General features: G+C 42.8%; 1 protein-coding gene across 1 annotated transcript in view; it reads left to right on the forward strand.

The window, feature by feature from the left end:
- Positions 1-548: 548 nt before the first annotated feature.
- The window catches only part of LOC146185849 (cell surface glycoprotein MUC18-like), a 77530-nt gene continuing 65900 nt past the window's right edge, over positions 549-12178 (forward strand). The window contains exons 1-3 of the mRNA XM_084607935.1: positions 549-575; positions 7683-7749; positions 9289-9609. Of these exons, the coding sequence (XP_084464061.1) occupies positions 549-575; positions 7683-7749; positions 9289-9609 (415 nt within the window). The remainder of the gene's footprint in view (positions 576-7682; positions 7750-9288; positions 9610-12178) is intronic.

Raw genomic sequence — 12178 nt, forward strand, 5'->3', positions numbered from 1 at the left:
CACACACACACACACACACACACACACACACACACACACACACACACACACACACACACACACACACACACACACACACACACACACACACACACACACACACACACACACACACACACACACACACACACACACACACACACACACACACACACACACACACACACACACACACACACACACACACACACACACACACACACACACACACACACACACACACACACACACACACACACACACACACACACACACACACACACACACACACACACACACACACACACACACACACACACACACACACACACACACACACACACACACACACACACACACACACACACACACACACACACACACACACACACACACACACACACACACACACACACACACACACACACACACACACACACACACACACACACACACACACACACACACACACACACACACACACACACACACACACACACACACACACACACAAAGTTATTGCCGGTTCAGTAGCTTTACCCTCCTCTATCGTTCATATCACAATAGACATGGTCATCCGCGCAACCTTCGGATTGGTAAGGCTTTCGAGTCAGCGAGTTTTCATCAGGAGGAAAATACAGACCAGCACATTTCTTGATCTTCGCGTGTTAAAGAAGATCAGTCCAACAAAATATCCAAGTTACTGTTCATGATGCACAGCAAGCCCCATACTGTACGATACCTCTTGGGAATGTCAGGACAAAGCTGACAAAACATTATTAGTGCCACACCAGACGCATTAGCAATGGAAGGCAGCAATGCAGCAAGTCTTAATCATCCAGCTTGTCTGCAAGTCGGATGCCGCCAGTGGAGTCCTAGATTAGAGACACCGACTGTCTAGCTCTTGATAATTATTATCTTTATTAAAATGTTCTGTCACTATCTTGATCAAATTTCTTTAACAGGTTAATACACTGCCGTTTAAGACGTATGCGTCAATCCAAAAAACACAACCAGTGCTTACCTGCTAGTCCTTTGTGTCTATTAGTCGCTTGCAAACTTTACCGCAATAACATGTACGATGTAACTAGGCACATTAGAACTAATTAGGAAGAAATCTTCTTTTTTTCTCATTGTCAAAGTACTCAAATAAATAGCAATTTTAAATGACCAATATTTTTCACATCTAAGGTAACAAAAGTTTGCAACATAGCACTGAGGGTTAAGTCTTTAGAAGCAAATTGTCCATTTTAAGAGGGCATGCTAAAATCAAAATCTTACTGTGAGGCGTTAAACATTGGTTCGCACAACTCTTCTTCTTATTTCAGCGGATATCAGGAAAACAGAACGCATTTACCCTTCGAAAGAGATTTCATTCTGTTTCATATATATCTACTTTTTCGCTGTCGTCATGGTCACATTGGAATGAAGCTTTGTGACGACGTACCCAGAGAAATCTGAGGCGCATTTATAGTTAAGTATGCCTGAGCTGTAATTATTTGACCTACGCCATCCCATCAGATATATGACACAATAGAACAGATAAAGAACAGTACAACGTGGCCAATCTTTATGCTTTTTTTTGTGGCATATTTAAGGTCTCTGGCAAAGTAAAGCAAAAATAAAAAGTACAATGCTGAAATCTGACAAGACGAAATGGAAATGGAAGTCATGTAAAAGAAAAGCTGAACGTGGGGAGCGAAAGTGCAGAAATTTAACGAACAAGTAGGAAAAAATACGTGTAGCGCGGTTTGGAAACAGGCCTGATAGCCCTTCTTATCGCGCCAGTATGGCCTAAAATACCGGCGCCCAATGCGGCATCCCAAGGAAAGCGCTCCAGGATGGGAGAGGAAGAAAGTGTAAACGGCGAAACAAGAAACCAAGTCTGTAAAAGTGAACGCACAGTTTTCGCCTTTTCCTTCTGCGGACGAGAAATCGACTGACAGCAGAGCAGGAGCAAAGAGATATAGAATGCTTCTGGGCGAGGAGCCTGCTGCGACTCATCTATCTCGGAGGTTTTTCTCCTCCGAGCCGGAACCGTAGGAACTACGGCACTGCATGCCCTAGGTAAGGGAGCGGGCGGGGAAAGGGGGTGTTCACAGGAGAGAACGGCAGGTCATCGGAAGAGGTGCGAAGCACGCAAGATGCGCTATTGAGTGGAGAGAAAGAAAAGAATGGAGCGGCTGTGTTTTCTGCATATTTTATCTTTCTTTTTACTATCCTCCTCTTCTTTGCGAGCCCCTTCCCTACGGGCAAAAGGTGATTCGAACCGTGATAAGCAAGCGCTATTTTCAGAGGGCCTCTCACTTTGTCTTCGTGCTTCGACGGGTCCTTTGCTTCTTTATTCATCTCTTCCCATTCTCGCCTCGCACACACCAGCTCGATATGCCATGGCGTGGAGTTGTCGCGCTCATAAATGCCTGCTTCTCTTTATTTTGCTACATGCACCGCCATTCGCAATCTCCAGCAGCGGCGAGAGGTTTGGTGATTATTAGGAGTGTCGATGATGAGCGTCTTCTAGTTTTTGTTTTATATCAGCCGGTCGCATCCTTGCTAAAGCAAAGCAGCGGATCGATGTTATGAGAAAGATTTGTGGTAGTTCGAGATGAGAAATGTGCATCTTTTCATCAGTTATTAATTGCTGGTTTTTATTGAAATGATAATTTACCTCACCCTACAGTATTACTCATACATTTTTATGCGTATATTGCACGTACAAGGACTCCACGAACAACACGTAAAGTTATAAGCAGTATGCTAGATGTGCAAGGCTGGAGCGTATCATATGGCGAAGATCGAAGAGGTATTAAAACTTCTGCACATCTACTTTGTACATTGGAGATAAACTGATGTTTTCGTTGTTCGACTGGTAGTACAATAAAAGCGCGTAAATTTCTACATACGCATGTCATAATGAACGGCTGTTACAGCAGAAAGGAGATGCTTAAACATGAAACCTCCGACAATTCAGAGTGCCGGCTTCACCTTATAGGCACATATGCTGTGGAAAAGCCTCTTTACACGTATAAACTGAATTGGAAGCAGACTCGACAAGAAACAGCCTGCTTTTTGGTGAACGTTGCGCAGTTTCAACTACGTCCTATTCAGTGCGTCGCATGCTCAGAGTTGTGCCATAGAATAGAGGGAGGTCGTATGGCCTAGGTTTAAGAACGAGGGCTGTGCTGGTGCACATGCTGACCACTTTATTGATAATAGACCAAAGGAAGGCAGGGAGCACGGGTGAGAGCGCATTACTCGCCCCACTCGTTCCATAGGAAAGATTATTCCCAACTCATATTTTTTTATAGTCATCATCTTTATCTCGTCAACACTTTACATTACTGGTTCAAAGCTCTGAAATATATATTTTAGATCTTCACTAACCAGTATCAATAATGCATAAACGCGTACACTTTGCTGCCCAGAATGAGTTTAAAAGAAGGCATAACATAAGTAATATTACTTCGCACAAGATATCCTCAGCAGCTTAACGTGAACAAATTCATCCGCCCAACCATCAGGTCATTTTCAATGAAACTGGGATGGAGCTTGCGCATTGCGGTAACTTTTGTCCTGTACTAAGTATGACAATGGAAGCTACCTGTCTGACAACCACAAGGAAACGCATAATCGTCTGTGGCAAGATCAAGGAAATAAAACTGCAAATGCAGAGTTGCCCTCTTCAGCGAATTCATAGCCATGCAACTCTACCGTCGGCGGCGCCTGCTTCATCCAGGGACTTTTCTTTCAAGGAACTAATTGCTTCAACGCCTAAGCCCGTTTTACTTAGCGCGGGTAAAACCATGCTATCTTTATTACTTTTGTCCAACCTCACCATATTATATGTCCTTGGAAGTAGCCAGGCCATGTTGACTTGGTTCGAAAGAGAGAATAATGCTTTTGCATCATATGTGGCCTAAGCAGTGTAAGTACTTAGCCAAGTTTGCTGCAAGGCAAAACTTGCCACAACGTGCAAGCTCCGTGGATAGTTTTGAACGCAATGAAATCAGAGGCTGAGGCGAAAAAATGTTTTCGGCGTTTTCGCAATAAAGATGTATACATCATAGAACATAGCAAAACGCATTTGTATTATTACGGGTTCACGAAGATTACTCGGTATCTCCCAATATACATTTCTGTTTTGTCTGCACGAAGCTTTTTCCAAAGATGCAACCTTTGGAAAAATTATGCTCTGCTATATAAACATAAAAGAACAACTATAACTCCAAGTTCAGAGTTCTAAGATCATTTTTTTTTCTTCGATAAAGGTAACTTTAATCAGGAGACAAAAAAAAATGATTATAATCACAGGAACAAGCGAAACATACTGTGTATTCATAGAAGCTATGTTGCGCATATCAGGTTTTTTTTTTTCTGTTTCAGTGATTGACAAATAAAAATAATATTTGCTTATATTATTGCAAACAGATCTTAAGCAATAAAGGCAATTTGAAAGTTCAGGAATCCATACAGGAACGTATTCTATATTTATTTGTGGTAGTTCGAGCTCCAAGTGCATTTTTCTTCCCCCCTCTAAGCAAAGCTCACGAGGCACAGCAAATACCACGTGGCTAGCGCATTAGAGCTCTGCGAACACGCTGCTCGTTGCTGGCTTTGATTTTAGTGAAATAAATGAGGGACGAGAGCGGCAAGCCAATACTTTTGCAATAATTTCAACATGCGCTTGGGCTCATATGGTGCAAGATGCAGCGATAGCACCGGATGTTTAATGTTACTGGCACAGACGAGGTCTCGAGATGTTCCCTACATGTCAATATGTTAACAAAGCGAGATTATTGGACCATTGAGAAACAAAATGAAATTAGAAGACAAGCTATTTATTTGGAGCTGGAGAGGGAGGAGGGTGGGTTATTTCCGGAATTGTGTCATTTCGTAAAATGATTTTGAAACCTGGAAGCAGCACTTAAGCCGATCTTGTCAACTACTCACGTAAAAGACTGGAGCTTAGGTGCAGCAATGTTTAACCTTTCAGACATGCCGTTCACGGTAGAGGAGAAAGCGCGCACAAATCTTGCTCCGCGAGAATCTTATGAAAACAGAAGACGCGCTGCAGTTTTTGTGTAAATATGACGCCTAACAGGCGGCCAAATTTAATGGAAATGCTTCGCCCCTACTAGACCCTGCAGATGATAGACGGTTTCACGTAGACATGACAGAGCGCTGCATTTTTTTGTGAATACATGGAGGTGTACATATTGTCGTTATTTGCTTTGAACAACCAAACAAGCATCCGTCCTGGCATGAGCCAGGATACTTATGTTTCAAAGACATCACTTGTGCCGTTAGTGCAGAAATAGCACTTGTAACCATACCATGAGCTGCTGCATGAATATCGGATTTTACGAGGCGTTTAAGGTAAAAATGTGCCGGTTTAATTATCATATATAGATGAAAAGCAATCTAGATTTCTTGAGAAAAAGGATGTGGAGTGAAGCCGCAAAATGTAGCATGAAAAGAACTGCCAAACACAAACAAAGCTCGCTACGGAGAGTCAAATTACCATTGGATTTGTCAAGCGAAGTATCATTACCAATGGTAGCTTGCTTGCACCTCTGCGTGTTGACCTAAAGCTTATTGCATGGCTCTGTAAGTCACATCCTCAAAGAAACAGTCCATGAGCCTTGCGAAGTTACCACTCGCCAGGATCACTGACGTATAGTTTAAGAAAGGTGGCGCTCCTGCACATAGCAGAGACAAGGCTTGTACTTCGACCTTGGTTTTTGTAGAAATGTAGAGTAAGGCTAGATCCCTTGCATTGGCCAGCCAGGTAGCCTGATATGGCACCGCCATTGTGCATTTTAATGGTATTACGTGAACTATGTATACATACATACTACGAATCTATCGGTAAGGTATGAATAATAAATAGGCTGATCGGCTTGGTTTAATTTAGGAGGATTAACGTCCCAAAGCGACCCAGGTGATAAAATGGGGTAAGCGGCACGATGGGATCAAAGGCCGCTATAATGCAGCGGCGAACGTATAAGCAAGATGAGCGAGTTGTATCGTTGGAGAAGGTGGCCTGTTCACTTGCACATTATAGACATATCAGCCGGAATGAAAGATGCAAAAAATGAAATACACGGCATTGCCCACCTAACCTCGATAGGTTATTTACTTTGGTGTCTTTTTTTATAAGAAATAGAGCTCCGCTTATGTGTATCCTTCCGTTTTCTTAAGGCTAGGGCTTAGCGCAGCGTTCTCTTTGTATCTCGCACAGACTTGCGCGCTAACTTCCTACGACGGATCTAATATTCTAGAGCACTATACCACGGGTGCAGAAACCATCGCCGAAGCATCGGTTTACCAATGTAACGGGGTTGAGATGCAGCGCCTGCCACAGTTTTCTTTCGTTCACGAGATTGATGTATGCACTTGTCTTTTTTTTTTTTAACGTGAAAAGAGGGGGGGGGGGGCACATTTATTGCGCTCTTACGAGTTGAGAAAAAGGATTCCCAAGGGGCTTTTTTGCCAACAATTTTAATGGGTGTTCTTGCATGCTTCTAAACTTTTCCAATCTCATTTAATGTCTAAAATCAAGACTTATTCATTCACCTTAATGATATCATAAAAGAAGTTGTCATTCGCAAAAAAGAAAAAAAATCAGGGGTGGCAACGCAGTTGAGAGGTGTCAGGTATGAGTAGCGGTCTCCTCCGAGTATCATTTAATTTACGACAACGTCTTTCAAATTAGTTTCAATATCCGGTATATTGATTTAAATGGTGACAATGCATACGTTTGTAATATGGTAATACGATACAGATTTAGCAGAAACCACTGTACCTAACACGCCATTACCGGAGAGCACTGCAAGGTAACAGTGTGAGCTGAAAAAAAATTGTATAGCGCATTAAGAATCGGAAGATAAAAGAATTCCTATAGATTTGTCAACAAAGCACAACAATGCGCGCGCACTCTGTTCGCAGCGATATATTTAGAAGCAAGAGATACTTTTTTTTTTTTTTCTGCAGGCATTCACGGTTGGTCAGCCACGGAGAAATCGCATTGTGCAGGTTCGAGATATAAGGGAGGAAAAGGGGGCTCCGTGTCACCAGCAGTGAGGCTGAAAAGCGATTCTACTTACTTTTGTCTTACTTCGTTACTTAGCCTACACCGCCGCTGGATTAAACTTGCATTGTCGTTCTTCGCAGTAGAAGCCTATGCTGCCCTGGCATGAGTCGTTATTCAGACCAAATAATACGCTCTGTTTTCGTATGACGTCACTTTCTTATTTACATCATAGGGTATTCCCAATTCTTGAGGCGATTCAAACCCTTTCGTTTGTGCTCGCGATTAAAAAAGAAAGATTTTTCTCAAAATTCGACGATTTCATTTCCCGCACTCCAGACGCGCTCAGGATAAAATACAGAATGTATATTCCGAGCAAATAGTATCCACCAGTTTGAGGACGAAAAAAACGCTCACTGAAAAATACATTCCATAGGGCAATGAAGAATTCAGGGACTCTCGTGAAAACGTGCTTCACTGAATCGCGCGAGCCTTTCCGGACGCCTTTTGCCATTCTATATATATATTTTTTTCACTGCCGCCGCCTTTATACATGAATGAGCATTACCTTTTGTGCGCTTCGATATTCGGATTGCAAGGTCCGTCGGGTGCAGGCCTTCATGTCAGTGGCGCTTTGTCTCATTTCTTAGATCAACTTCTTGTCGTGTTTTAGGTTTCTCGAGGTGCTCAGCCTCTGGGAACGCCTGTGTACATTGAATGCACCGACATAGAATTCATACGTGAATGATTTAATGAACGAATCCTTTAGTATTGAAAAGGAAGAGATAGCTCTCGGGCACTCTCAGAGAATTGGGAAAGTTGGAGTCGCCAATGACGAAGAAACATTTCGGTTGTTCACATAATTTGAAACCGAGAGTCGAGAGTAGTCGGCTCCTTTCACCCTACTCGAAGCACGTCGCTCTCACTATACCGTGCGCATTTTCCTTCGTAAGCCTTCAGCATTTTATGCTTAAAATGGGATGAAAGATAGCGACCGAAAAAAAAATAAGCTTAACGGATACCGCCCTATTTCTTACGGCTAGGCTTCACTCGGAGTTATATTGTTCACAATTAAAGCAGAGGTTCCGTTTTAAAATTAGCTGAACAATTCATTCAGCTTTCAAATATAGGTAGCATGAAAACAATCTTCAAGTGTAGAACTTCCGGCGACGGTTTCTCTAATACACTTGCTCAGAGGTGCTCATGGAGCCGCGCTGTCGAGAAACATGGTGTCAATATACATAAAATAAAGATATGCGATATCAATTATATCGCTGCTGCTGTTATTATTTTATATGACCTCCTCATTTTCTTCCGCAAAAAAAAGGATGAATTTAACCGAAGTTTAACTGCTCTTAAACAGATTAATAAGTATGAAAGCAGTATTTTGCATGGTTTTGCCAGGTTTTACGTGGTGGTTTAGCATTGAGAAAGTGGCTCAGCGTTTGGCAAAGTGTACCTTCCACGAAACGAAAATAGGTTGGTTTTACGGAAGGAAAAAACTTTTGGAGACACTTAGATATTTCTTAAGTGCGGTAAGATGAAAGCCTAGCCTTCTTTTTTGCCCTCATTTGCTTCTGTTCTTTTCGTTTTCTTTTTTTTTCTGCTTTTTTACTCTTTCCAATTTTTTTCTCTACTGGTTTTCTTTTTTGTGTTGTTTTCACTCCTTTTTTATTATTAGTAATTTTTCCTTTTTTACTATTGACTGACTGTTTTCGACTTCGTAACGCAATGACGAGGCCTTATGTTCCTGCACATTTTCTTTTGTACAATTATGAAGTATTTTGCAGAATTTTTACGCCCGCGGCTGTTTTGATGTCTGCGCACTATATCGATGTCCTTGGCTATGTTGACGTCGAATTTACTTTTTTGGTTCTAAATAATAACTAATTATTTCACGTTACCCACATTTTGCTCACAGACACATTTTTTCACCCTCTGCCTTATAAAACCATTCTTTCATCAAAAATAATTTAACTTCTCGACAATAGCGGTGTGGCACCCTCCGTGGACGCACAGATTCTGTCCACACTCATAAGCCTTGAGGCTTTCGCCTTAAAAGCGTGTTGTTTGTCCCACTTCCCATTGGGCACCTCTTTTGTTATTAATCTCATACATTTGGCGCTAGATATATGTAACCAGCATGTGGCTGGTGGATAGATGCTTAAGACGCACGGAACAACTTTTCCCTCTACGGCATCTTTAATGCTATATTGGGAAACATAAGTTCATGTCATTTGCTATACGTTCCGCCATTTTGCTTGTCTTTTGCACGACAGTGGCTCACGTGACGGCGCTGGCGGGAGGAGAGGCTCTTCTGCCCTGCGACCTGTCCCCGGACAATGACTCGGTGGCACTGGTGCTGTGGTACAAAGACGCACTGCCCACACCCGTCTACTCGGTGGACGCCAGGCGTGGCGACGTCTCCCAGGCGCGCCACTCGTCGATCGCGTGGGGCACACGCGCCTACTTTGCCACTCAGCCGGTGCCGGGACTGAGGCTACAGGCGCTCTCCGTGTCCGACTCGGGAGTCTACCGCTGCCGCGTGGACTTCCGCAAGGACCGCACGCGGAACCATGAGACCTCGCTGCTCGTCATTGGTGAGTGCTAAGCACTCTTTAACCCCCGTGGTCGGTCCTTACACGTTTTACACGCGAAGCGTGTCCAGCTCGTTTGGTCAAAACGCCGCCGCCGAACCCCTGGTTTGGCTGTGGCGTTATCGGCTTTTTTCGGCACTGTTAAGAACACGGTCGCAAAAATGTAGGCGCGGTTCATGTTTTCTCCGGGAACTGTCACAAATACTGGGCGTTTATTGCCTATGACCAATTTAGACATTGCGTGCAGACGTGCACCGAAATCCCAGGCAGCTACTTACTGCCCCTTCCTTCCGCCAAAAACCTAATTAAACAATAAATATATTATGCTCACTTGACGTGAAGTTACTGTCTTGGAGAACTATTAAGGTAATTAGGAGAAGATTCATTAAAATCGCACATTACAAAGCGTACATGAACCTCACTTAGTGCCGTACTGATCTCGCAGAACACGCACACATTACATCTCACGCATTAGCATCCACGCGCACTGTCCCAGCCAGAGTCCTTGAATTCTACCAGTTGCGAAACTTCCCATAGGGTTTTGTATCGCGGTTTTGATTGGTCAAAATTGGGGTTTATTCAAATAGGGGCGGCGCCCTCGGCCACTAAATGAAACTGCGTCTAAATTGCAAAGTTTCAGATAGTTTATAAATGTACAACTACCTGGAAAATACAATTAGTTGAAGGCTTGCAGTAGCAAGAAGTCTTAAAAATAACAGCCATATAGCTAATTAAAATGGAAAAGAAGAGAAAAAATCGATTTCCAAAAATCAATGACGGCAATAGCAAAAAGCTTCTATTGACTACTTCTAGATGGCATGACAAATCATACGAAATTCACACAAAAACTAGTCACTTTTTGAAACGGCTTTTCAAAACTAGTATGATCCAAAAGCTCTAGTACTAACAGTCGCTGTAGTTCTCACAACACCGTCGCACATGATGCATGACGACGAAAATGCTCTGGAAGCGCCACCACACAGAATCAATGCTCTCTATCACTGGAAATGACGAAAGTCGCTCATAGGAAAATATTAATTAAACAATCTCTAACACTAGGTCGAAAGGACAGTGCTCTTTTCAAGGCCATATATAGGGCCGTCACCTCTGGTACAATTTCTATGCCCCACCTAGCTGCTAGCGAGGTACACAAGAGAAAACCAGAGCTACCTGGGTTAATGACTCCAACAAGAGTTAAGTTGCCGTTCAGATTAACCGGGCAGACAACAAAAATGGCTTGCGGACAACAAGCGGAGCTTCCTGTGTTTTGGGCTCAGCCGTTTGTCTTGTGTTCATCGATCGCGTCTGCCTCGACACCAGGACAGGAACTCGACACTAGGCTTACTGAAGCATATGTTAGGGTAAAATTTGTGATTGAACTATAAATCTTGATTCTCATAATAGCTACGGTTTTGGTGGCCTTCTACGACCTTACATTGTACGTTATGTTGGACGTATGTTTCGATGAATTTATGAGTGCTTTCTGCGTTGATGCCGTATGTTTAAGCTGCAAGATTCGGGAGCGCATTTCGCCGTTGTGTTGTAAATTTCAGTTATATTACATCGGTAACAAAACCGCGAGTTGAAACATCGGAGATAAGCACGCCTTCGAGTCTCCCCTTGTCTCCCCGTGGGCTACTGTTCTCTGTCTTTGAGGCTTTCTGCTAATTGACTAATGTTTGCTTTGTGTAACAGGATTCTTACAGACTCAAACTATTGCAGAAGAAGTTGTCGCAGTAATCGCGCTCTGCCTGTTCATATATTACTAATAGCACAGGTAGCCTGCAGACAAAACATTGTTTAGGTTCTTACGTTTCAATATTTTTGATAATGTTGATCCACATTGTCCACTTCCATTCCGGAATGCCATCTAGTTGGATGAAGAGCGCACAAAAAGGACGGAATGCTTTCGAAACACCCTTGCCTAAACTAAGAGGCTGCGGCAAACGCCGCTGGGCAACTGCTCCTGTATAAAAGTGATGCGACAACATTAAGAATGGAGGAATAGTAGTACAGGCTCTCCGATTTCCGTTTTCGCTTCTCGTCGAAACCCCATTTCCGAGTTGCATGCAACGTGAGGCAGTGGTTAAAGGCGATCGGACGAGCAGAAACAAAAAGGAATTATGTATCGTCATATATCAGATGGAGCTGTCGTCACAAAGATTACTTTTCGAAGTAGGATACGAAATGCATTTTCAAGAACTGTAGACTGTTTGCAGATGACGCAACTGCGGTTTTCAGCTGTGTTTCAAGCATGGACCACTTTGCATTTGTCAGAATTTTCTTTGAGATCACTTTCCTATGTAACTGAACTGGCACTGACGTCGTCTCCATAGCATTTCATCACAATGCGTTTAGAAAAAAGATGATTTGTCAGACTTCGACGACGACCAACACAGATGACACAAAACGAGGAGTGCTGGGTTTCAGCAAATATCTTTACATGTTAAGCACAGAAATAGATAAAAAAGTTCTAAGCAAAAAACAAAAATGCTTACTGTGAACGGTAATCATCGTATAAGCACAACCAACGAGAAGATGGAAGTAAAATTAAATTTTTATTATGACTAAA

Source organism: Amblyomma maculatum, chromosome 6 (genome assembly GCF_055883805.1).
Source record: "Amblyomma maculatum isolate TAMU_Amacu chromosome 6, ASM5588380v1, whole genome shotgun sequence".
Taxonomy (NCBI): Eukaryota; Metazoa; Arthropoda; class Arachnida; order Ixodida; family Ixodidae; genus Amblyomma; species Amblyomma maculatum.